This window comes from Esox lucius, chromosome 18 (genome assembly GCF_011004845.1).
Source record: "Esox lucius isolate fEsoLuc1 chromosome 18, fEsoLuc1.pri, whole genome shotgun sequence".
Classification (NCBI taxonomy): Eukaryota; Metazoa; Chordata; class Actinopteri; order Esociformes; family Esocidae; genus Esox; species Esox lucius.
Window position 1 is genome coordinate 14636639 of NC_047586.1, and position 27952 is coordinate 14664590.

Genomic DNA, 27952 nt, shown 5'->3' on the forward strand with positions numbered 1-27952 from the left:
AATTGCCTGTCTGACTTCAAAGTTTTCATTTCATCTGCTACAATGAAACCTACATTTAGAAAGCCTTGCTAGACATTAACAGAAAAGGGCTGTCCTCCATCTTTGCAATACTGATTATGAAGATGCAGAAGATTGATTGCAATGTTTTCGTAGATTCATTGCGATGTTTGCGTTAAGGTATCATGCGGTAATTTTATGTTGGGTCTGGTGTGAACGAGGCTACAGCCTGTCATGCCCGCTTCTATCTCTCTGGTGCATGACATCACCACCCTCTTAACCACTGGTCCTGGCAACCCTCCATACCTGGCAACCCTGCACACATCGCACACACCTGGACCTTACTACTCTGTACTCGTAGTCCATTTATGGTGGTTGGGACAGGCCACAGCCTGTCTCCTTTAGCCTTACTCCTTCCTGGGATACTTGGGGTCAGTCTGCAGGGATAATGGAGGAGGAAGTTGGAAGCAGTCAGCTTGTGGCCTTTCCCAATCACTGTAAAGAGGCAGTGATTAGTGAGTGTTGAGATCCAGATGTGTGCAGTGATGGGAGTCAGCTATGCAAGGTCGCCAGGTATGGAGGGTTGCCAGGACCAGTGGTTAATTGGATAGCAATGTTGCCCATCAGAGAGAGTGGACGTGGCGAAGTCAGCATTTGACTACCAATTTGATTGTTATCGGTACTGTGTTGCTGTATGAAAGTGTTCATTAGGAGCCTAAATACTTCAGGTGGATGCAGAACCATATTTACATGTATGACACAGAATATACAGAAAGAGCTTCAACAGACATAAAAGACCGATATTGAGACAACACGGTGAGATGTCAACAGGTGACCCAGCAGTAGCGGCCAGAGAGAAAGATTTGGGGAGCTGGTCGTGCAACAAAAAAAGGGAATTGCAACTGAAACGTTGAGATTGTGCTGTTATGAATGGAACCTGAAAATGCCAACACTTGAACATCTAAATGTGTGTGGTCGACCAATATTTTTTGCCAAACACATCTCTGAAATTCTGTTTCCAGCAGTGGCAAAAATTTATAAAACTGAATAATTAAGAACAATAATAGAATGATGGCATCTCTGAACATCACATCTAGCTCTAATGCAAGAGAATCAATTCTTTTTGTGATATGAATTAATAAAAAATCCTGAGATGTATTTTTGCAGCCAGTCACAGAGAGATATGCACAGAAGAATCTGTCGACAACCACAGCCCACATCCATGCAAACATTCACCTGAACATTTTCACATCTTCATCCAAAACCTAATATTATAAAAATTGATTTTAAGTGAGCAAATATACAACATCATTTATTTAATTAACCTTTTTATGTAACATCCAATGCCCCCATGAAACAACAATCGCCCTCATACTCCATAACTGCTTGTGCCACCTTTAGCTGAAATTACTGCAGCCAAAGGATTTCTTTACTTGTTAAGCAGTCTTGAACGTATCTGTGGAAGAATTTGGGCCCACTCTTCCACGTGGAGCTGTGTTTAACTCATCAACATTTGTGGGTTTGTTGCGTGCAAATGTCCCTTTATGGTTCCTGCCAAAACATCTCAACTAGGTATAGGTCTGAACATTGATTAGGCCATTCTAAAACATAAACGTTTCTGCTTATTTTTGGATAATTTTACATCTACATGACCCAGGTGAACTTCAGCCAGACAGAATACACATAATATTCTCCATTAGAATTCTCTGCGACAGAGCCGAAATTGTTTATATCAGTGCTGTATTCAATGACGGCAGGTTGTCCAAGTCTTAAAGAAGCTATAGTGTCCACAAATCATTATCACCATTTGCTTGAAAATAATCAGTAAGTAATAATCAGTAAGTAAGCAATTAAAAATCTGAAAGTATGCAAATATTTGTTCTTGGGTCTGTGCAGAACCGTTGCTAGGCTCATACCTGCCAACACTCCCGTTTTTTTAGCCCTATCTCCCGGACCCCTCACGGTTTGTTATTTCTCCCGGGAAACTCACGAAGTTTGCATGGCCCAAACTCCTTTATAAGTAATCGGACCAATATGTTTGTTTAATGTTGACTAGTTGCCAGATCTTGTATGAAAAGCATACTATTCACACAATCCACACACCATACAATTTTCAACACGTTTGTCAACTCAACCTGGCAACCTATAACCCCGTTGCGCAGTTTATCTCTGGGCAAGCTTCGCGGAAAGTTCAGACCCGAAAACGAGCGATAATAAGGGCAGGTGAAGGCGGTGTTCCCGCAAAGAAATCAAAATATAGCTGTACATTTCAACAGTGTTGGACGCAACAATTTACATGCACCTCCACGCTTTTTGTAAGGTGTGTCGCATTGATTTCAATGTAGCATACAGCTGTAAAAATGACATTACCCAGCACATTAAAACACATCGGCACCATCGCGCAGAATAAAAAATATAAATAAATGAAGTTGTGTTATCATTGATATTGCAATGTAAATAATACTATGTCAGAGACAGCAGGGGAACCAAGACAGCCCACTTTGACACACACACCTTTTTTGCATCTGATTGGAGGTATTCTGGTCTGCTTGCCAAGACGTTGCTTTCTTCTTTCAAGTTGTCACCCATTGCATGTCAAAATCTGATTTGTTCATTCAACAGTAACTCCCAAGTTCTGCTCTCCCACAGTTGAATGTCTGTCCAGCTCCTCTACTTTTTGTCTCTCTATCTCTAGGGCCTCAGCAGCCTCTTCAGCTCATTGAAGGTGGTCCGACTTCTACGCTTGGGCCGAGTTGCCCGGAAGCTTGACCATTACCTGGAGTACGGGGCAGCCGTGTTGGTTCTGCTAGTGTGCGTCTTTGGCTTAGTGGCCCACTGGCTGGCCTGCATCTGGTACAGCATTGGGGACTATGAGGTCATTGACGAAGCCACCAACACCATCAAGACAGAAAGCTGGCTCTACCAGTTGGCCACCAGCATAGGCTCACCCTACCGCTACAACACCAGTGGCTCAGGCCAGTGGGAAGGTGGCCCGAGCAAGGACACTCTCTACATCTCCTCCCTCTACTTCACCATGACCAGTCTCACCACCATTGGCTTTGGCAACATCGCTCCCACAACAGATGGCGAGAAAATCTTCTCTGTGGCAATGATGATGGTGGGCTGTAAGTATTGTTATTTTTTAAGGACCTTTATCAAACTTGGTAGCTAGATATATCTTTTACAGTAACAAATAGCTTTAGGTTGAATGGCCTTGCCAACTAATAATCCATATTTCAAGTTAAACAAAAAACCTTGATAATGTAAAATTTTAATATTTACATGACCAATATCAATACTGCTAGTGGCATACATTTGGGAAATCTAAACAAATATGTACTTGAAGTTCTTTTCTTTTGGTAGTTTTAAATAAGCGCACCAGCACGGTCACTAACAGGCAAACAATAATCTGTGAGGTGCGGTGAGTGAACAACAGTATATAAACACAACTAATCAGTGATTGGAAACAGGTGCGTCCTCGGGATGCGCTGCTGCCATCACTCTCCGGTGGACTGCGGTGAAGTTAGCTTTATATTTAAGATTCGGAATTTAAACGTCAATACCTCATCAACGAAACCTACCAAAAAGACAGCAATTACATATTCTGAATCTGCTGGCGATAGCGAACAAGCAACACTCCTTGTTGTAATCTTTCAGAGTTGAAAAGAACGTGAAAAACTGATTTCCTACGGTGCAGGGTTTAGGCACCGTCTTAAAAGCGCACCATTATCTAGTCATGTTGATGAAAAACGTCACTTGTTTATGTAAATGTCAATAGCTCGTATCAAAATTATTATATATAAATTATTATTGATATAGTTTCAGGGAAAGCTCTTCTACCATCAGTATCCTTTTGCTTGGCATTTTTTACAACTTAGGTGGAAATATGGAAATAATCAACTGAAAGCTTCAGGGAGAGGTGCCATCAACATCCTTTATTTTGTCTATTTCTATTAAGTTTTATTGGGTCCAAGTTATTGAGCAATGTTGATTGACAAATGCTTTATATACTATTAATAATTTCAAAAATAGAAAAATTGGAAAACAAAAGGATGGTGGTGGTAGAGCAGCTGTCCCTGAAGCTATATCAGTTGGTTATTTTAACAGATGTTTTATTGGGTCAGAGCTATTGAGATTTCTCTGATTTTTATTTTTTTTAATAATATTAATAATACTGAATGGACAATAGGACAGTTGTCCCTGATGGTCTATTCAAATTTTACCTTGGGTCTGAAGTACTGACCTTTATTTTAATAACAGGCAATAAAAGTATTTATACCTTTACTTTTTTAATCATGCAAATCAACAACAATGTAAATGGTAGGGAACGGAATTCTGAGCTCTTCATAGTTGTTTTGATTGGTTTATGTTTTTTTGGTTGCAATGCAATTGGCGTTTGTCAGTATAAATTACATATATTTCGCACTTTTAACACGCTCCCTTAACTGAGAATACACGGATAATCCGCCATAGACGTTACTGTAACGTCGTCTTTTTAAAATTGAACGCAACAGAAAAAACAGGGAGTGTTGCTTGTTTGCTTTCCCAAGCAGATTCAGAATATGTAATTGCTGTCTTCCTGGCAGGTTTCGTTGATGAAGTATTGACGATCAAAGTCCGAATCTTGAATATAAAGCTTACTTGACCGCAGTCTCCGGCGGTTGCACCCGCGAGGTGGAGCGCCGGAGAGAAAGGTGAGCCGCTGTGCCACGCGCAGCAGACGTTACAACTTTAAGTCGTGTGTAATATTCTTTACTCCATTTGCTCTAACTCTCCAGTCTTTCTCACTGAGGCCGGTTCTGCATTAATCTGTTTGCTATTCTAATGAATGCAGTCAAAAAACAAGAACGAAACATCTGCAAAAAATAAAACATTTCTGTAATATGGTATTAGTCTATGTATCTTTGAGATCTACATGTATTTAAAAATGCTACTCACAAACTACCTAAATGGCTAGCTCAATACGAACGATCGGGTGGTTATTCTGGCTAGCAGACTTAAGCTTTAATAGAGCTCAGGTACTGTTTCTCCATGGGTCCTTATAGCCGAAAATAACTTTACCAATTATAGAAGGTTTTCCTCCCTCCATTGTAGCTGCTGGGCCCAGGTCAAGCAGAGGTGTTTTTGAGAGTAGCCTTAGTAGAAAGCAAATACCTTTTTGACATTTGTGTAAATCTAAATTGTTCCTTTTTACCTTCCGAGATAAAATGTGACCTTTCCATGAGAGATAAACCTCACCAATTACTCCAGTGTGTATATATGCCCGATGTAGTGTGTAAATATGCCCAATGAAAGTATTGATGGATTTTGATGAAAGTATTGCTTGATGATTCATTTATTAGCACTATGGGAATCTTTGGAACATATGCAGCCCTAACGTATTATGTTATTTCTAAATATTTCTGTGCACCATAATCTTCCATAACCCTGCCCAAATTTATATATATATATTTTTGTATGTATTGTACTTTAGTTTCATGTAGAAACAAATACAGCATTGAGGCCTGATGCAGTATTTACATATAGCCCTGTATGCTCAATATATACTAAATTCGGGTAGTGCAAATGAATAATATAGTACAGCACATTACATTCAAAAGCCAAGTATAGCAATAAAATATGGTTCTATTTCAGTAAAAATTATATCCTCATAATTAAATGACAATTCTCAGAGGAGAGCAGTGACAAATTATTCATGCCGCCTGTTAACATACATGCCTTGCTGCACATTTTGATCCTGCTCAAAGTAGCGAGCAGACGTGATAGTGTAGCTGGTGATGGGCAGAGTGAAGATGTGATTGATCTGATAGCTGGGACGGGACCCTCAGTGGGGTTGACAGTAGGCCACCGGGGCTCACCTCTGCCTACACGTCTGATTAAAATGACACACTGCCACACATTTCTAATACACTGTGAGGAACTGTGATTGCTGAGATGATATGCAAACACCAGACATTCAATCAATTAATAATAATATTTAGGTTTTTTAACATTTAGTTAAATGTAATTAACATTATGCAAAAGAAATACTATAAAGAATTATAAATGCCCATTGGATTTTTATTTATAGGTTAAAGTCAATAATGCACTGGAACAGGCAAAGTAATAAATACAACATTAACATAAGAAATCTAGAGTGGTCTTGCCCACAGCAAGCCCACTAATGACCAATTATTCCTCATGTCAGAAATTGTTCAAACGTACAGCAATCCACAGAGCAGTTGTCATCAGCATTTCATTTAACCATTGCTCATTTAACCATGTGAGTTAGGAACAAATTCTTATTTTAAAGGAAGGCCTGCCAAGATATGAGGGAGGAAAGAGTAGCCAACAAAATTACAAAAAAAATGAACTGCAAAAGTGGATTGTGCCTGCAGGCCTTGATGTGATGAATGAACATAGACTCACCAAGTTAGTTAGATAAACTATCCAAAGAACAGAGTGGAGGCTCTCCTTCTTCCCCAAGTGGATAGAATTCATGATAAGCAATACTAACTGACTCAAATGGGTCATCCTGACTTACACTCCATGACTAGGATGCAGTACTCCTGCTGAGTACATGAACATTGTACTGTGTGTTTGGACAGTACTATAACCACAGGCCGTGTGCTTATATTTCACAGGGGTGTTACATAGTGTAATAGCACAGCTAATTGTTGTCTCCTTAAAATACATTTCTCAAGAGATTTATGCCTAAGGCTTGCCAAAGCACCATTGACTTCATTTGGCTTATGAAATTGTATGTAATTCATTATTGTTTGTTCTGCTTCCTTATTTGAAATGTGTAGTTATTACCATATCCAATCAGTTCTAATGAGTTGGGCCAATTTAGTCATATTTTTAAAATGTATGATGTAGGCTTACTATTTTTTATAGTATACTCAAATTATGTTTAATTAATCAGCCTTATACTTTGGAATACTCCCGATAGATTTACATTTCATTGGGGATGGGAACAGAAAACAGAAGACCAACATTTTCAACAACACTATTGAATTTAATGGTGACTCCCATTCTGTTCATTGTAATTCTAGGCATGTAATCATATCCTCTAGCCAAAATCTGGATTTATAACTTTTGAGAATCTAGTTCCTTGGTTATTACTGTGGGTTTTATCATTGGAACCCTCAAGCAAACTCGCTAATCTGCCCGCCTCTATGTTCCAGCCCTACTGTATGCCACCATTTTTGGAAACGTCACCACCATCTTCCAGCAGATGTACACCAACACTAACCGCTACCATGAGATGCTCAACAATGTGCGTGACTTTCTCAAACTTTACCAGGTGCCAAAGGGTCTGAGTGAGAGGGTCATGGATTACATTGTGTCTACTTGGGCCATGTCCAAGGGCATTGACACAGATAGGGTAAGTTTGCATGAACCATTTTGTGCTCTAGCGTTGATTTCCTGTTACAGAGTCTCATGTAGAGAGAGTCAGAATTTTTGTCACTATGACTGAACACCTCCCGTCTCAGCCCTGCTCGAGGAGTCCATTTGGTAATGGGGAAATGATTTGGAACCAGCCTTATGTTTATCCTTCTTGGTTGTAGTTTCGGCAGCACAATGGGAAACTAATATTAGATAACCGTTGAACCAATCAATCATCAGGGGGTTCATGCTGACACCAAAGTCTCTTTAAAGGATGAGCTGTGTAAATACAATAATATACACACCATAAGCCCTAGTAGGATGGGATTTGTGCAGAAACATGAAATACATTATATTTTGTCCAAATGTGTCACGTCTGTCGTTTTTCTTTGTCTGGAAAGTTTCTATTCCGTCCCTACGCCACCACTGCGAGAAAAAAAAATTCTACATAGAAATATATGACCTTTCCGAGGGCCTATCTCTCTAAGATTATTGCTTAAAAAGAGTCTCAGTCAAACTTGTCTGGTAAAATAAAAAACGAATGTCTTTGTGCCAAAGAATGTATAAATGGTAAAATAATGTATTCCAGTTAATTATATGGCTGCATACAAGTGATGGTTCTTAATATTATTTTGGACAAATCCTTCAACAAGTTGAAATATCTTTACCCTGTTAACGGTTGCTTCTAAAGATTGTTGTTATTGTGTACCATTACTTCCTAGTGATTGTTGTTATTGTGTACCATTACTTCCTAGTGATTGTTGTTATTGTGTACAATTACTTCCTAGTGATTGTTGTTATTGTGTACCATTACTTCCTAGTGATTGTTGTTATTGTGTACCATTACTTCCTAGTGATTGTTGTTATTGTGTACCATTACTTCCTAGTGATTGTTGTTATTGTGTACCATTACTTCCTAGTGATTGTTGTTATTGTGTACCATTACTTCCTAGTGTCCACATTGTTGCCAGGTCAGTATTGAGTGTGTGGTGATTGGTCCAAACTGAGTACAACACAACAGGCACAGAAGAGTACACCTTTCAGTGTAAACATTGACATCTTTTCTTTTCAGCCAAGCGAGTCATTTATCTCAGTCAAACAATTTCTCAAGAGGCCCTAAAATTACAAAGCAAATAGCTTGTCAAATATCATATAACTTGACCCCAAAGACCATAATATTTTAAATGAGCTCTTTTCCCATTGTTACAGTTTGACCACATAGTGCTCTTGCACTTTTTCCTTTGCAGGTCCTGTCAATCTGTCCCAAGGACATGCGAGCAGATATTTGTGTCCACCTTAATAGACAGGTGTTCAATGAGCACCCAGCATTTCGACTGGCCAGTGATGGCTGCTTGCGCTCTCTAGCTGTTGAGTTTCAAACCACACACTGCGCCCCAGGGGACCTCATATTCCACGCTGGCGAAAGTGTGGACACTCTGTGCTTTGTAGTATCCGGCTCACTTGAAGTTATTCAGGATGACGAAGTCATCGCCATTCTAGGTAAGTACCCCCTGCTTCAGTTCGCAATGAAGGTGAGGAACACGTGTTGGTTTCAGATATGTTTTAGTGGAAGTTTTAATCACAACCACGTTTACTTCATAATTTGGGATGGTAATGATGTTATAGTAGCTCTCAGGCCTTAACGTGAATCCTTAGCTTCTCCATAGGCTGTGATGCCAGGGGATGGTAATGCCTAGCTTATCCTGATGTGGTCCTCAGGTACAATAAAACACACTTAGCATAACTGATATACATTTACAAAGGAAGTGGTCAGGTTCTTAGGGTCTTAGTTGGAAGATCCCAACCCAGTTCAACACTTATGGGAGATTCTGGTGTCTGAGGCATTATTTTTCCAAACAGCATCAACAAAACAACCAATTATGGTATTTCTTGTGGAAGAATTGTGTCTTTATCCTTCCGTAAGAGGGAGAGACACTTGTAGAACCTTTGCCACAACACATTGAAGCTTTTCTGGCATCTCATGATTGGCCAATGCCTTATCAAGATATTATTTTGGTGTTTCTTTTATTTTGTCTGTTAATTATATGTATCGATTTTACAGGACTGTAGTGCCAACAATAAGGTCACTAAGAGCCAATCAGCTTGCATAATTTTGTTATGTTCCAACAGCACCCCCTAGTGGCCAGCTGAACTAACTTTTACTTTTGAATTAAGTCCTATTTATTATAATTGGTACTAATATGCATCTACAAATTATTGACAGTGATAAGCTATCTCCTTTAATAATCTACAGCTCCCATCTAAAGATTATGACCTCAGTCTATACATGAGGATCTAATGACCTGCTGAGTGAGCAGGATAGCCTAACATGGATATAAGAGCAATATCAAGTGAGTGGGCGTAAATGATCAACGTCATCGTTAAACCAGCAAAGCCACACCCACTTTGTATTTCTTCTAACTGAGAAAAAAGTGACATTTGTCATAGCCCAGGTTTGCATTTTATGGTATAACACAAATTGACCTAGATGCAGAAAGTAAACAGCATTTAGTTGGATTGTATTATTTAACAATTGGATACCTTGGTTTGATATCTCTAACTTGAATGGTTAGTATGATTACTATGCAAACATATGCTAATTTGAATTATAGTTAAATACTTTTTTTTTTTACTAACAGTGCATAGGGGAGCCCTCCCCTATCTGTCGAGGGCTCCCTAGCAGTTGCCCATGTCGCTTATGCCTGGAGCTGGCCCAGGTTCCTAAACACATCATGGTGCTCATTTATAAACTCATAACCTTGGAAAACAGTGCAAGAGGCAGTTATGAGCCCAGCCGACAAGCTCCACGGTGTTATAAAGCCATTGAGATGCCAACAAACTCCACACAAGTTATTAAGCCACTGAGATGGAAGGAAGGCAACACTTTTCCTAAAGTTACTCTGTTGATGACTAATAGTGTTACTTTTCTCTTTCCCCAGGTAAGGGAGATGTGTTTGGGGATGTCTTCTGGAAGGAAGTCAATCTGGCACATGCTTGTGCCAATGTGCGGGCTCTCACTTATTGCGACTTGCATGTCATTCAGAGAGATGCTCTACTGAAGGTGTTGGAGTTCTACACTGCTTTTGCCAACACATTCTCCAGAAACCTAATTCTCACCTGCAATTTGCGCAAACGAGTAAGTAATATGCAAGCATTAATATCTACAACATACTGTAGAAAACAGCAGCACATCCAATTCAGCTCCAATTCACATCCAATATTTTATACTGTACTATAGCTTCTGCACTTCAAAGATTTTAATGCAGGTGAGGTGTGTGTGTGTTCAGGTGGTGCAATGAATGCATTTTAATTAGGGTTTTAAAACTGAGGTCCATTCAAGCCTATAGTAGAACGAGTGTGTGCCAGATTGGAAGAGAGACTTTTTAACTAGTCAAAACCTCTTCCCATAGATACTGTTTAGTCTTGAGTTAGTCTGTTGAATTCTGGACCACCCGGAGTGGACAGATTGATGTTGGACAGTACTGCCTTATCTCATTGCAACTCCATACGGCAGGCGGTGCACCTGCAAACTTGAACATGGTTTCTGGCGTGTGAATGCATTCAGTGCTGTATGCAGATGATAAAGACCTGGTTGAGTGAGTGTTGTTACAAGAAACAGAATGTCTTGGTGACAAGTGCATCCGAGGACACGTTACAATATTTTACTCTTCATTTCCTGCTGTGGAATTGTGACTAGCCAAGACCAATTATAACGCACGGGACATCATGGTAACTGGGAGGACAGATTAAAAAGCAGGTACAAAATGTCATAAGAAATTGACAAAATCAGGGTTGGTTAACTGGCCCTAATTACACACAACACCACTCACTAAGAGTCTGGAACAACTGTTTTAAAAGCCATTTTATTCTCCCCCTTCCTCAGCTCGCTCCTCAACTTGCTAACTATTCCAGTATTAACCTGATCTGTATATGAAATCTGATGATTTTCGTGAGCTGGCAACTAGAGAGTTCAGGTGCCATCTTCTGCTGAGCAAGGCATGTAACTCCTAATCTGTTCCAGGGGCACTGTTCTCCAGCTGGCCCGTTCAGCTTCCAGTCGTGTGCGTGTGTGTGTGTGATCCAGGTCTAACAATACCTGACAAATTGGTCCTCACAAGGTCATTTCCAGGTTAGCTTTTGGGTAAAACTTACATTTGGTGTAAGTGTTAGAATTGGGGTTAATTTCAGGTTGAGGCATTACGGGTTAGGTTAAGGGTTAGGTGAGGTTGTAAATGTTATGTTATGAAGGGTAAGGTTAGGGTAGTTGTTGAACAGATTTTCTGGTCTACACAAGGATAGGAAAACAGACGTGCGTGTGTGTTTCACACCTTGTCAGAAACTCTGCCTATGCAAGACAGTATTGTATGGAACGTATTTGTATTGTACCAAATACTAGTACACCAGATTTCATTAATACATGTTCTGATTCAGTAGCCTGTATCTTATGCATACTTATCTGTTTCATCCTCAAAACATCTTTGCAGATAATCTTCAGGAAAATTGCTGATGTGAAGCAGGAAGAGGAAGAGCGCCGGCGGCAGAAGAATGAAGTGTCTCTCTCCATTCCTGTTGACCACCCGGTTCGCAAGCTCTTCCAGAGGTTCAGGCAGCAGAAAGAGATTCAAAAGCCGATCCAAACGCAACTTAACCTGGAGCACAACCGACGTCAGATCGAGAAACCCCACATCAACCTTCCACATCAGCAGTGCCAGAATCACCCTTTGCAACACCAAAATGGCACCCCGATGCAGAATTGGGCAACTGGAACAGGCGAAGGCACTACCAGCGGTGGCACCAGGGTAGTTACAGTCTCCCAAATGACACCCTTGCCGAGTTCACAAGCCTGTGTCTCTACTGGGGACCGCATTCACACTGGTTGTCATGAGGCCATAGAGCTCAAGCCCAGTGTGGTGAACCAAAACTGCCTGAGGGTCACCAGTGTGCAGCCCAGGGGTGATGGAGGCAGTCGGGGCTGGATGCGGTTTAAGAATTCTACTCTGGCGGGGGTGTCCCTGGCTCCTGACCAACCTGAAAGGTCACAGCAGAAAGAAGAGGAGGAATGGGTCGACGTGTCCCAATCCTCAGAAGTGTTGACTGATGACAGCAAAAGCCAGGAGGCCGAAGGCGGCGAGATCAGCAGCGGGGGTGGGAGCAGCGCGGGAGAGGGGGGAGAGGAGAAGAACGCACTTCACAAGACAGACTCGTGTGACAGTGGCATCACCAAGAGTGATCTTCGGATTGACAGGGCAGGAGACGCGCGAAGCCTCTATGAGCGGAGCCCACTAGGTAGAAGTCCTTCTGAGCACATCCCCGGGGTTGGGAGTGAGTGCATGTCTTTCCAACCGGTGTCAGAACAAGCGTTGCTCCAGTCTTCTCTCCAGGAGGCCAAGCTGGAGCTGAAGGGAGATATCAAGATGCTGAGCGGCCGTCTGTCAACACTTGAAGCTCAAGTAGGTGAAATCCTGAGATTGTTGTTGGAGAATAGGAGGCTCTCACTGAGGCAGACATCGAACCCCAAGACTAAGATCAAAAGCCAGGATATCTTCACAGTGTCAACATCCGACACACCAGACATGCAGAGGGACAATGGACCCTTTTGAATGACTCAAAAATATTGATCTATTTTTATTTGTACAGATTTTCGTGGCCAAGCGTTTTCTTTAATGGACAAGATGAGGAAACAGGACACAGCATTTAGGATGGAAATACAGTGCCCTGCATACATATTGGGACTTTGGCTCAATAATATACCGTTTGATTTAAAATGAAACCATTGCCATGAGGTTGATTTACAGCTTTTATTTGATGTTATTTGTGTACAAATGGTGGTTTTACCATTTAGAAATGACAACACTACCCTCTTTCAGGGCATTAAAGTATTAGGATAATTCACCTGACAGCTGTCTCTGGTTTATCAGATGCGATCCGTCACATAATTTGTTCAGGCATAAGAGAGCCGTCAGTCTGTTGTCTTGATTCTAGGTTTTGCATTAGTCTTAGAAGTCTTCTGTCAACCTGAGGACAAAAACAGGTGTCGATCAAAGTCAAGAAACCTATTATGATGATGAATGTCTGTAACAGGTTAGGGACATAATTTTTATTTTTTAAATAACCAGCTGGTGAATGCTGTTCTTGTAAGGAAAGTCACAAAACGCATAAAGTATAGGTTCTGAGGCACACTTACACTCACCCTACTGCTTTCCACTCCCCATAAGATGTACTATAGGCTACACAAAATAAATATACTGTCTATGGTAGCTTTATGTGACTCAAAATAACCTAAACAGCCATCTTAAGTTTATTTAAGGTACATTTAAATTGGTACTGTAATACAGTGGGTATTACAGACCGGTGAACATGACAATAGTAATATTTATTAAGGTTTCATAACATGAAGCACTTGCCCCGAATCTGATTTTCTTTTTATCTCTGGATGTTATCAGATCTTTAAACAAATGTAATATTCGATATAGGAAACCAAAACGTATTCAGCCATGTTATACAATATAGTAAAATCGAATTCATTGTAAGTGTATTGATTTGTGCTCACTAATAGAAATTCTTCATTTCTTTGTACACTCAGTATCTCTTTTAAATATTAGGGTATAAAATATGCAGAAATAGAGAAAATCAGAAAGAGGGAAAATACTTTGTTCTCCTGGCACTGCATCAAACAATACTTTCAGATAATAGGTAACATTTGCAATGGTCTTATTGAGTGGTTATAATGACCTTATTCAGATCTTTTTGATCATTTATCTTATTTTACGTTTTTAAACGAGTAATTTTCTTAATTTCAATGCATTTATTTCAACAAAAATGTTGAAGTTCAGCAAAAGTTTTTCATGTTATTCCATTATATTTTCATATAACATAATAACCCTTACCAGATGTTATCGACACACTTCAGTGATTGTCCATGCATGGTAGACATTAGATGTTAAATGCTATCCATAATACCTTGGGTTTAAAAAACAGTAAAGCAGGTATGCTCAAAGAAATGTGATAGTATGGCCAGATGATTTTCTAATGTACCTAATGCCTATGAAGTACATTATATAAAGGTATTTTTAAGGTACCACATATTTTAAAGTGGTAGATCTATTAACATTTATTAATGAGTTATGAACATTTACCTTTTTTTTTTATGTTTGGGTTCCTGGGACAGAGCACCAATGCGTCACCCCCAAAAGTGGGAAAATTACTCATGTTAAGCATTGAAAATAAAGTATGTGATGATGAGCATGATGATACATAAGGGTTCAGATTATACCATTTGTAAAAACATTTGTAAATGGTTAATAACTTGAAACAAATATTGGCTTATTTTTTGGCAACACCATCTAGTTACAGTACATTTGAAACAATGAGATATAACCATTTATGAAAAACAAACAATCTATATCCCTGACAGAGGTAATTGTAATGCCTTTATCGAATCTTTACAAATGTTACATTATTATAAAGTGTTACATCAAGGTAAAATTTTGAATGTTGAAAACTTTTGATATGTCAGTATGGGCACCACTAATTCCAAAGTGAGTGTTTATTTTATCTCACTTCAGATCAAATAATCAAGGGTGCTGTTTGATATATTTTTTTTAAAGTTTCCTCAGTTTGTTTACATGATTGCGTCATATTTATGTGATAATACTTGTGGATACTACTGCTGATGCTTGAATAGATGCATGCTTCAGAATATTTATTAATAGAATACAATAGAGCATTCCCTTCTGTGTTCCATTTTGCACACTTGGATTTGGACTCATGTCCAACCCTCCAATGCTCCAATTCAATGTACATCTTAAAGTCTGTTAGTGTAAATACACATTAGTCCAGCTGGATTCTGGCCTGCCAAAACATTTTTAAAGAAACTTTTGGACTACAACTACTTGTACATTTAGGATTAGGGTTTATGAATGCAGTTGACTGCATTTATAAATAATTTTAAGCTACAGATTTTTCACAGTAAATTACCATATATATTAATGTATGTTTTTTTTTTTTAACTAGGTTGGTCTCAATGGGGCCAGATTTGTGAATGTTAGCAAGTTTCAAGTCTTAATTAGCATGTTTAAACTTAGATCTACAAATCCTGGACCTGAACAAACCTTATCTCTTCAGTCTACAAGGACACCTAGCATGCAGAAGTTCTGGGTTTCATGGAGAAATGGAAATGCACAGCAGGTTCCTGGGTTCAAGCAACCTGCTCTGCAGTTAGATAGTACATTGACAATGGTCAGACTCACTACATTATCTCTTGATAAGGTAGTAATTAAAAAATATATATTCTTATCATGTTTTTGTTCAAACATCATAAATTGTAAACTCTTGTAACAAAATTTTCTCTGAGTTTCCTACTGTAACATGGTTGGGTGGTTTCGGGAAAATGTTATTATTTCTCCAGTAGAACCAGAATTATTACTCTGATAGCACTGGTAGTTGTCAAAGTGACACACCATCTTCCTCCTCCTCCACATTTAGTGGACTGGTTGAAGAGCGCAGAAGAGAACTATCCAGAGACATATTTTCCTTCTTGCCAAGACAAGTACATGGAAGATGTCATTCCAGGTTAGACAGTGCTAGATGTGTGGCCTGCCTGCCGCCAAATGATTCCTATCCACAAACCCCTCTATCAGCTGCAGCTGACAACTGTAGAAGTTAAGGCTTAAGTATACTGTCTTATGTAGTTACATACTGTATGCAGTATATTTCATTGGAAAATACTTGTCAAACAATTTGCTGATGAAAGTTATTAAAACACATGCCAAATATGAATTGACTCACAGGTGTCAGTTGTATATTAGCATTTCTTAACTTAGTGTGTTTCACAGGGAATTGCTGAAAACACCCTGTCACGCCTGTTAGGAAGTCCAGGATCAAGTTGCTGAGGAAGGTGTTCAGTCTCTGGGTCCTGTGCTAATAAGTTTGGAAGTTATATTGGTATTGGGTACTGAGCTGTTGTCAAATAACAGCCTTCTCAGATAGGTATTCCTCTTGTCCAGGTGGGATAGGGCAGTGTAGAGTATCATTTCTGGATCTGTTGGGGCGCTATGAAATTGCACATTTCATAACTACACATTAGTGCTGCTGGAAAACAGTAATTTAAGACCTTTGGGTCCTATGGTGGTCAGCTTGAAGTTGGTTGTTAATAGAGCACTATGGTGGTCAGCTTGAATTTGGTTGGTAGTAGAGGACTATGGTGGTCGGCTTGAAGTTGGTTGGTAGTAGAGGACTATGGTGGTCGGCTTGAAGTTGGTTGGTAATAGAGCACTATGGTGGTCAGCTTGAAGTTGGTTGGTAATAGCACACTATGGTGGTCGGCTTGAAGTTGGTTGGTAGTAGAGGACTATGGTGGTCAGCTTGAAGTTGGTTGGTAATAGAGGACTATGGTGGTCAGCTTGAAGTTGGTTGGTAGTAGAGGACTATGGTGGTCGGCTTGAAGTTGGTTGGTAGTAGAGGACTATGGTGGTCAGCTTGAAGTTGGTTGGTAATAGCACACTATGGTGGTCGGCTTGAAGTTGGTTGGTAGTAGAGGACTATGGTGGTCAGCTTGAAGTTGGTTGGTAGTAGAGGACTATGGTGGTCAGCTTGAAGTTGGTTGGTAATAGAGGACTATGGTGGTCGGCTTGAAGTTGGTTGGTAGTAGAGGACTATGGTGGTCGGCTTGAAGTCGGTTGGTAATAGAGGACTATGGTGGTCGGCTTGAAGTTGGTTGGTAGTAGAGGACTATGGTGGTCAGCTTGAAGGTGGTTGGTAATAAAGCACTATGGTGGTCGGCTTGAAGCCTGTCATAAAGGACTATGGTGGTCAGCTTTAAGCATTTGGTATTGTGGATTAATGTGGTCAGCTTGTAGCCTATTACTATTAGGGACTAGGTCAGGTAGAGGTTGAAGATATCTTTGAAATGACTTTGGCAGCTTTTATGAATTGATTGATCTGAAATCAGCTGCCCTAACTTTAATCTTAAAGAGCTTAGGAGCAACGTAAAACAAAACACTTCAGTTTAAAAGTAAAACAAATATACACATCAAGTATAAAAATGGTTAGGGTCGGTGTTGTTGCTCCTAGGGGCCAAATAAGGGGTGTCTTGTAGAGCAGCTCTGTCCAGGGTTCTAAGTATGATTGCAGCCAATCAACAGTGAATTGGCTTATTGTGAATGGAGGTAATTAGCCAGATGAGTGTTGTCCTCAAAGCCATTCCTTCCAGGTGACTTCTTGGTTGAGCAGTATGCTGTGTGAAAACATGCAGAACGCCTGACAGGATGTCTGTGTTAAGAGAAGCAATCTGTTGTTATACCAGACGTGACAAATTAGGCACCAGCTACACAAGTAGGTCAGAAGGTGGGAAGATACTGATTGCAGTGTTTACAATAGGAAATAATCATATTGTAATCCTTTTGGTTGTTGTTATGCACATTAAATATGTCATAATTAATCAGCCTCTGTGACTCTCTTATGACTGCTAATGGGTTGACCCTTATTAGTTTGTTTATAAAAACCTGATGGATTTTTTCCATAGATTTTTTTAGAGATTGACCATGCATGCTTGTCTTTAAAAATGCTTCTCCCAATGCCTCCCCTGCCTATATTATTCTGTCTCCAAATGTGCAGGATGATGAAAAATGTAATAACATACAAGAATGTCAGTGTATTGCTTATGGAAGCCACTGGCTTCCATAAGCATGCATCAACAAAAATGCATGGTACTTACCTAAGGAGCAGGCACAGTAACATCATGTCTGTAACTTCAGGCAATGCTCAAACCCTACATCCCTACATGAGCACTTTTGGTTTCTTGGCTGGCCCACCCCTACAGGAGGTAAGCTCCCATTCAGCCCAATCAAAACTTCTGTCCTGGCACCCTAATTTTAGAACCAGACTTCTCTTAAAGCAAGGACAACAAAATCCCTGAAGTCTAACTAAATAGTATTTAAAATAACTCCATAGGCCAGCAGGTAGGCGGTAGTCAGGCAATTCATTAATATAGTCAGATTTCTTTTGACTGGCCATGCTTATATTGACTGATTCGGGTTCAACCATGTAAGGTTCATAAATCTCGTCATGGGAGACTGATTAGCACAGAAATTTATCAAATTATACTTTCAGAGGATGCTTATTAGGGTTTTTAATGCAGAGCTTTTTAATAAAATATTTTAATCATACATTCCCTTTAGTTTTATAAACTATGATTATGTTTTACACAAGTGGGAATTCAAATTTTATAAAGATTTGTGGATTATAGTGATTACTTAATGCATGTTCAGATATATTTTTCCAGATTTAAATGAATGGGAGAATCCTCATTGTTGATGAATCAATATATTGTTAGCTACACCTTTATATAGACTCCATGTCCACAACTGATTTAATACATTGTGAAGAGTAACTAATTTAATGTAATGTGTAGGGTAACTAATTTAATGCATTGTGAAGGGTATACATATCCACTGAAACTGCCTTGAACATACCTTAAATGAAAATAAACACAAAGCCTACACTATGTAAAGACTATGTGAGGATGACTTGGGCATATTCATGATTATGATTGTCCACAACTAATACACTTTTATTGTTTGTGTTACAAAGCTGTAAAACTAATTACATTAAACTTTTTTTTGCTTTACCTTTTCTAATTCCATTAAATAAGGGGTAGTTGCACAGGAACAATGTGAAAATATTGTTATATTATGTGTAAGCCTATCACCTCATGGTCAAATTAAGATGGGAACCATGTGAAGGAATATCTCAGTAAAATAATAAACTTGGTATGACTTAGATCACCTGACAAAATAAAATAAACACGTCACACTTAAATTAAACATGGTTACTAACCCTTTTATGTCAGAAACACAGGGTTAGAACAAGTGTGAAAACTGGAACAGATCAAAACGGTGAACCCAAATGCAGAAAACCAGATGACATTTCTGTGCAATGTCTTCAAATCTTTTATTGGATGAAAAGGAATGTCCAAACTGTCATAGGAAACATCCAAAATGTAAACTCCAAAAATCTTTCAAAAATTTCAAAGCGCAAAAAAGGAACCATATCAGTTTCACAAGGTAGATATAATGACAGAGACTGAAAACCAACAAGAGATACAATGGGGCCTCTAGTGGCCAAAGACATGTCCAAAACCCTGACACTTTTAGTTATCTTTTTGGCAATTTGCCATTCAGTGTAATTACAAAATGTTTAAGATGAATACATAGTTCATAACAAGGTATAATATGTGTTGCTGATTTTGAAAACAATTTACAATTGAGCCAACACATGCAGTGTTTACAGTGAATAGGATGTTTGCCTCAATGCTTATAACTTTTGATTAAATGATTATATTCCGGTCAAAGTTTGATTGAATTCCTGATTGCTGGTTGATCAGTATGAAGTGGGAGCAAAAAGATTAGTATGTTTGAAATGTGGACTACAAAATTCTTAATCCTTGAAGCAGTCAATGGACAAGGTGAATAAAATAAATCCTTTCTTTAGTTTCCACAAAACGTCCACACTATGGCACAAATCACATCCATGTCCTGCTACAGATATTATAATTTTTCACACATTAAATCATATCATACTGAAAGTATCTGAATTTCAGGGTAAAGCAAAACCAAGTACCTTAAAGTTGATTTGAGCTGGATGCGTGAAAATAACTTGAAAAGGATTTTCATCTGAAAATTATCGGAATTTTTTTGTTGATAGAAAATCCCACAGTTTATTTTTCTGTGCTTTAAACAGGCTTGTGCCCAATAATCTACTGGACAGGTTGTAGTACTACTTCCACACTGTCATAAGGAAATTAAAGGAAGTATAAGTCTGTGCATGTAAATTTAAATATGTATGACATTTCTGAGTATAACAATTTAACACATTTACATAGTAGTCAAATTACTACCTTGAAACTTATTTTAGATGTAAGAAGAAATTATCCTTACCTTAGTTATGTTAACGTCTCTTGGTTCCAGTGCCTTTCATCTGTTTAAATCCATCCTTAATCCAACTGTCTAGAGGGATCAGGATAATACATATTATTGGGATTAAAGCTTTCCAACTCACTGCTATTTGAGTTGACAAACACATAACAATCCCTTATTAAATGTTAGATTGGGGTACTAAAGCCTAATCCCTCTCTTTGAGGATGAGAATTCTGATAAATGTATGGATTGTCATCATATGTATGATACATTTATATATGTATAGGGACCAGGGTGACCAAATCCATATCCTTATGTGGAGGATCAATACTATTTCTAACATTATATACTGTTCAATTGAGGTAATTCAATCACAAACCCCTCTAGAATGATTCAAGTTTCCATTTTGGAGTTGAATGACCGTTCAAACGATTTCAATGCAGGACTTTTATTTTGAAGACCATCTATCTATTGTTGATCGTTGCTAGACGTTGTTCATTTCACGTCAGTAGCCAAAATTACTGACAGAGTATGGGGACTGACGTCTTTTTTCAGATTCTAATTTAGCTAGTTATATAATTAGCTAATATACTAGCTTGATACCTATTCATATAGTAGTTTGACTACCTGCCAGAGATTACAAAAGGTATAGCTATTGCTAGGTACTGGAGGATTTGGTAAGTACGTTAGCCAGCAGAATCTTTGTTGTTGCATGCCAACCAAGCGCTAAATAGCTAGCTTGCTAGTCCTACCTTACATTACTAGGTAGCTAGCTAGGGGCGATGTATCAATAAGGATAAGTTTTGATGAAATCTTTCTGTGCCCTGATGGGAGCAACATTAGCTTTCTACTGTCACTAGGTTCCTTTTAAATTATGATTTGAAGATTTACATTGTCACCAGTGTGATTGCATCCTCACATCAGGAAAACTCCAGCACCAGGTAGTCAGCTAAACGTTAGATATGTGAGGTTAAGTTTTAACGGCATAGCTACTACTTTTCAAACTGCTAAGCTTTTTGTCATTCATTAATAGCCCACTTTGTCATCCAGCCACAACTGCTTAACGTAATCCAACCTTCTGATCCTTATACATTTATTAACCCCGTAAAACTGCTCTCAATTCATCATCCACCCCTCTTACATGACAGCCATAAACACCTCGTCTTTATCCATAAATCCCTCAAATGGCTCTTTATCCCTGTACCCATTCCTCCATCCTTACATCATCCATCATACACCCACCCATTTCAGGGTGTGTACAGGATCCTGCAAACATTGACAACTAGTGTTCTCTTAAAAGAAACGTATGATTTACAGAATGTTGTCAAAAATACAACGAGAATGTTATTATGTGTGCAAGTTTTAGCTCAGCATTTTCTAGAATGTTACTGTAAGAAATAGTTACAAACATCATTACATCATCATGTTTTTTATTGTTTCCGCAAAAGCAGTTTAATAGATTTAATACATTTTCTTCTCATTTTAAAGGATAAAGCAACCAAGAAAGAAATGGGGGCCTTTTTGGACAAGCCCAAGATGGAGAAGTTGAACGCCCACGGGGAAGGGAACGGCCTGCGCTACGGCCTGAGCAGCATGCAGGGCTGGCGGGTGGAGATGGAGGACGCACACACCGCCGTCATTGGCTTGCCTCATGGCCTCAACCCCTGGTCGTTTTTTGCTGTATATGACGGCCATGCCGGCTCTCACGTGGCTCGATACTGCTGCGAGCACTTACTGGACCACATCACCAGTAACCCTGATTTCAGGGGTGGTGGTGCAGGACCAGGGGGCGGGGGTGAGGAGGCCAGAACGACTCTGGACATCCGCCACGAGCCGTCTGTAGAGAGTGTAAAGAACGGCATTCGTACTGGCTTCCTGCAAATTGACGAGCAAATGCGAGCGATCTCGGAGCGTAAGCATGGGGCAGACCGCAGCGGCTCCACAGCAGTGGGAGTCATGATCTCACCTCGACACATCTACTTCATCAACTGTGGCGACTCACGGGCCCTCCTCAGCAGGGGAGGCCGGGTCCATTTCTTCACGCTGGATCACAAGCCCAGCAATCCACTGGAAAAGGAGCGCATCCAGAATGCCGGCGGCTCTGTAATGATACAACGTGTTAACGGCTCACTAGCAGTGTCTCGAGCCCTTGGTGACTTTGACTATAAATGTGTGCATGGCAAGGGACCCACGGAGCAGCTCGTGTCCCCTGAGCCAGAGGTGTTTGAGATCGAAAGGTCCGAGGAGGACGAATTTGTTGTGTTAGCGTGCGATGGCATCTGGGACGTGATGGCCAACGAGGAGCTATGTGACTTTGTACGGTTACGCCTAGAGGTGACAGAGGACTTGGAGAGGGTGTGCAATGAGATTGTTGACACATGTTTGTACAAGGTAAGGTCAGCTACATTGTAATCTGTTCTCAGATGTTGTTTTTTCGTTGTTTTCGCTTAGGGCCCCTGACCACTAGGGGGCCTATGACTGCTAGGGAGCCCTCGACCGACAGGGTAGAGGTGGCCCCGAATCAAATTTGGATTAGGGCGTGTACCTTTTTATTCCTCAGACACTCTACTGTTGCTTTGGCTTTTAGTTTCTGGTCATCAGGTTGTCATCCTGCAAGGTGAACTTTCATCCCCGTTTCAGCTTTCTTGCAGTTTCCTTAAGGACTTTGCTGTACATTGGGCCATTCATTTTCCCTAGTCTCCTGAGAAGTACCTCAGTCACTAACAATGAGAAACATCTCCATAACAGTCATTTGAAATGAAGACCTCTAGCTCTGTTAACTGTAATGTTATCAGTATCCAACTTGCTTGGTCATCCAGTTAGGAGGCGTGGCCTGATCGTTTCAGGGTCTTGGTTCTGCCATATACATTTTCCACTTCTTCCCCCGATCTGTGTCTTTCTACAATTTTGTCTTTTTGTTCGATTAAAAGCTTTTGCTTTGCAGTTCACTACCCAGCAGTGAACATAAAGTAACCAGTGTGATAATTCATCCAAATGTTTTTTAGTTTTTTTTTTAGGAGACGCCGGTACAAGTTAAACGAGGTGCTAAAACATATGATTGGATGTAGTAATGCTAACCCTGAACCTAGTACTAACCTTAACCATTAGTGGAACCTTTGCCCAACCTTAACACCAAAAGCCTGTTTTATGTGTATTGAGTTGCAAATTTGTGACCAGAGCAATGAACTATGGGGGTTGTCACTTTTGTGTTGTCTTTATAACAGTTTTTTGTGTGACAATACTCGTAATTTTCATGCAAATACCGCATTCGGAAGAACTTGAGTGTTTTCCTTGTGACACTGTAGACAGAAACTGTTGAATTTATCCCGATAAATAATGTTATTGAAGTGTAACATAGGTGGAGGCCGATTGGTATGAATTTGAAAGTGATCTGATTTAGGATTGCTATTAGTGTGCTGATTTAGAAGTGCTATTAGAAGATTGGCTGAAATAGCATGAGTCATGGTCCACATAAAACCTTGTGTCCTTATGCCATTGATTTCTTCCATTGGGAATTTTTAGGTCTGTGTTTTTCGTATATTCTTAACACCATCTCTGCTGTTCCATAAATATCAAAATATCTCTATATTTTGTAAATATCTATATTATAACATATATGCAAATTACACATCAGCATCACATCAGCATTTATTTTTAGCCAAAGAAATGTCCATAGCCAAATGCATAACCGGCATTTCCTCTTGTCTAAACAGGGAAGTCGGGACAACATGAGTGTGGTGCTGGTGTGCTTTCCTGCTGCTCCTAAGATTTCGCCTGAAGCTGTGAAGAGACAGGCAGAGCTGGAGAAATACCTGCAGAGCAGGGTAGCAGGTGGAGCATCTAAAAAGAAATAGTAAAAAGAGCAAGATGTTTATTGTTCCTAAGTAACATATTACTACTTATTACTGGCCAAAACAGACATTTAAATGTAAACAGGTACCCACAGCATCCCAATTCTAAGTGTGGTGTCTCTATACACACACCATACTTTTTTACTATGGCTTATGCTGAACTTTCAATGTCTTGAAGGGAAATGTAGCACACTTTGAATGCCTAATACTGTCTTATCAGGGGCCCGCAGAGAATATGTATAGATCAGTGAATAGTTGTCAATGTTTTATCAATTTAGTTTTACAGAGTAACATAAAATCACATTTTATTTATTTTTATGGTAAAAAAATAACAATTGTCACTTTTTTTTAACTACTTTTCAACTGATGGAAACGTAATTAATTATATAAAATTAACCAGATTTTTTGGTTTTTTTTCAAACGTTTGATCTGGATTGAAATTAGTGAGCTTTTTTACTGTCTAGTTTTGCCATTGAACTTGGTCATGCAAAGAACTGTTAGAACTCTATAAAGTATATATAGCCAATAAAATAAAATGTTATCTTTTCATTTAACACCTGGTCTCTGATGGCCATATATTTGGTCAAATACTTTCATTACAAGGTTATTTTCAGTATTCAGTAATTCTATCAAAAAGCTTATGCCTTTAATTCTAAATTGATTGTCCATATATATTAATTACATGTGTGTATATATAAATGTATATAGTGGCTTAGCAGAAAACTATTTCTCAGGTTTTGCTAGGGTTGTCTTATAATGGTCTGAGTGGACAGGGGCATATTAGCTCTTATTTGTGAAGTGGTTTGAAACTCTGTTATTAGTCTTTTAACCAATTTAACACATTTTGATGTCATCATGGAAAGCCACAACTTACGCTCATGCAAATCTGCAGGGCCGAACATTATAAACAGCTTAAAGTTTCTCAGGCTATGAATGGCTGTTAAAATCACTGATGTACTTGCACGTAATGAAATGGTTAAAGGTGCCACATATGGGATTCTTACTTTATGTGGAAGATAGGTGAATTACAAGAACATTATGCTTAATTCAAAGCAAAACATCTTCTGCTGCACTCCACAACATAGGAGGATTGTGCTTTCATTTTTGCTTTCGGTGTTACTGCTTGTTATTTAAATGTACAGTGCATTGACAAAATAACGGGAGCACCTGACTGTATGTTATTAGCAAGAACTTAATGAGGAGGAGGGCACCCCTTTTCTTTCAGAACAACTCCAATCCTTGGATGCTGTCATACAAGAACTTAAAGTGTAGCATTATTCACAAAGAACATTTTAATTTTTTTGCGGGATGAAGAATATGGAACTCACTTAGTTGCCTCATTTTCTTTGAAAACTCAAATTTAAAAGTGTTAATTGGCAGACCTCTTATTGTTGACACCTGTACTGCTAATTGGAAATGAACCTAATGTGACCTCTGCAGCTGTGTTTGTAGTTTTTATTTTTTTAATTCAAACAGCCCTTTTCCATTCAGTCTTTCTGTTATGTCCACCACCTGTATTTCACAGCAGTTTAGATGGTAAAATTATTCCTTACACTATATATAGTACATGTTTTCTTATTTTTAAAAATGTCTCACTGTTGTTTTATAGTAACAATGAAGATTTCTGTGTTTACTACTTGTCCCAACCACAAACTCAAAATGGTGCTCCCATTTTCATGATAATAACATGCAGTAGCGAGTAAGTAATAATCAATCAAATCAGTAGCGAATAAGTAATAATGTCAAACACCATAATTTTACTATAATGGAATTCCACTATTAAATGACAATGAAAAAATAGCACATGTGAAGCACCTTTAACCATTTAAAATAGTTGATGTTGTTGGACAGATACAACAGCTTTTCATGAAAGCCAAATTATTCCGCACTGAACAATAAGGGCAGGGATTCCCAACCTAGGGGGTGGGCCCCTGAAATGGGGTGCCTGAGCTTCCTGGGGTGTCATCAGTGATTACATTTATTTCCATTTTATTAATGTAATAGGCCCTGTTTAAAGAATCTCACTCACAATGCCAACATCAAGGAGACATCCCTAATTTGTTCACACTTTGTAGAAGTTAGCTGAATTACAGCAACACAAAATGTACATTCAAACCAACTTTCCCCTTATAGCGCAGTCAGTATAATGATTTTTACTTGTGAATGAACAACTTAAAAAAGCTTTTAAAACTTTTTGATTTTTAAAATAGCTATTTAAATTGCACATTTATTTCCTAGACTACTCAGTGCTTGTTTTCTTGCTTGAACAGAAACTGAGTGAACTGAATGTCATCAACTATGAAATTATTAAGGGATTTTGCTTGCCCATATCAGCTATTGTTCGTTTAAGGAGAAATGATTGCATGTCTGTGTCATCAGTAGATGAGTAGAGTGCACATTTCTATTTGACCAATAGAAATTGTGCATTTTAGGATGTGCTTTTATATGCACCAAAATCATTTCTGGTGAATAAAGGTTGTAAAACATTGTCATTCCACTATTAATGCAGATATACTATGTCAGTATAGATATATGAATGTTACTGTTAATTAACTGCTAGCAAGCATGCTAACTATTCTGTTGAAAATCACAAAAATGTTTTGAATGTAAAATATGGCTCCCTGGTGGAAAATGTTTGGGAAAACTGGCCTTAAGTGTTCCAGAGGTCTGAACTGTGGCCTCTGGTGCATATATGGCTACAGAATAGGTGTGATATTAAGGACGATAAGCACAGTGCTGCACGGTTGTGCGGTGACATATACCAATGGCGCGAGTTACATTCAAATAAAACTTTATTTTGACATCAAAATGTTGTTCCTATGAACGATGGTAATGTCCAATGGCCCACCCTATATTGCTACTTTTGATGCATTTATTGAAGCAGTTGTAGAGGGTGTGGAAAATAACTGTTTTACCAAGGCTGTGCTGCGGACTTAAGTACAAGGCGATAGCCTTAAGCCACTCTTATAAGTTGGTCTACAGCTCCCACAATCTATGGCTGCAGATGAACGTAATGATAAGGCTAAGAGGATGAAAAGTTCAAAGAATTTTCAGCTCACGTGTTTTACATCTGGAATTGTTTCTCACAAGCAGCAACAGAAAATATTAGCCGATTGCTCAGAAAAATATTTAAGCAAACATCTGCCAAATGATTGGTGCACCCTTTTGATTTGTTTACCAGAGATACACAAAGAAATAAATGCTTTAAAATGAGTATTTGCTAAAACGTGTAAATACTAGACCAAACAAAATCTCTATACCAAACAAATATCTTTGAGTTTGGTGCGAAAACACAAATTACTATCTGGACAGGCAATCATACGATCCACAAAATTTGGCCAGTCACTTGGGAAGTACTTTCATCTTCCAAAGATATTAATGTCACATTATTTCAGTTTGTTGAATCCAAATATATATATATATATATATATAAAAAGAGATGTTACTCCTAAATATACATTACTTGCTACTATTCACTTTTTAACACAGAAATCCTGTATGCTGGGCCCTCTAGATATTTGCAAGTTGTGTTCCTGCGTGCTGGACCCCCTAGACATCTGCAGACTGGGTCCTGCATCTTAGGCCTCCTAGATATTTTCAGACTAGGTCCTGCATGCTGAGCTCGCTAGATATTTAGAGACAGGGTCCTGAGTGCTGGGCCCCCTAGATATTTTGAGGAATGGGTACTGCATGCGGGGCCCCCCACATTTTAGTTGTCAGAGTACTGCATGCTGGGCTCTGAGATATTTGGAGATAGAATGTTTTAAGTTGAAGCATGCACAACCCTGTTTTGGAGAACCCTCCTAATTTCCTAGCTTGAAA

The 27952-nt window shown here is 39.1% G+C and overlaps 2 protein-coding genes across 4 annotated transcripts in view; both read left to right on the forward strand.

Annotated features, from left to right (window-relative positions):
* Positions 1–17803, forward strand: part of kcnh5a (potassium voltage-gated channel, subfamily H (eag-related), member 5a) — a 44575-nt gene extending 26772 nt beyond the window's left edge. For all 3 annotated transcript variants that reach the window (XM_010882397.3, XM_010882398.5, XM_020056043.2), the window contains 5 exons: positions 2693–3122; positions 7164–7363; positions 8613–8865; positions 10305–10501; positions 11850–17803. In XM_010882397.3, coding sequence (XP_010880699.1) covers positions 2693–3122; positions 7164–7363; positions 8613–8865; positions 10305–10501; positions 11850–12965 — 2196 coding nt within the window. In that variant the 3' untranslated portion in view covers positions 12966–17803. The remainder of the gene's footprint in view (positions 1–2692; positions 3123–7163; positions 7364–8612; positions 8866–10304; positions 10502–11849) is intronic.
* A 2970-nt stretch (positions 17804–20773) lies between these two features.
* Positions 20774–27544, forward strand: LOC105017648 (protein phosphatase 1A). The gene is made up of 3 exons (XM_010882399.3): positions 20774–20956; positions 21768–22670; positions 23993–27544. Exons 2-3 carry the CDS (start codon positions 21789–21791, stop codon positions 24131–24133), a joined length of 1023 nt encoding a protein of 340 aa, XP_010880701.1. The 5' UTR covers positions 20774–20956; positions 21768–21788; the 3' UTR covers positions 24134–27544.
* Positions 27545–27952: the final 408 nt, after the last annotated feature.

What these genes read in the sequence shown, in the direction of transcription:
- LOC105017648 (XM_010882399.3), top strand. Translation starts at nt 21,789, where the DNA reads ATGGGGGCCTTTTTGGACAAGCCCAAGATGGAGAAGTTGAACGCCCAC. An exon ending in TTGACACATGTTTGTACAAG is followed by an intron (nt 22,671 to 23,992) that starts GTAAGGTCAGCT and finishes TTGTCTAAACAG; the next exon opens with GGAAGTCGGGACAACATGAG.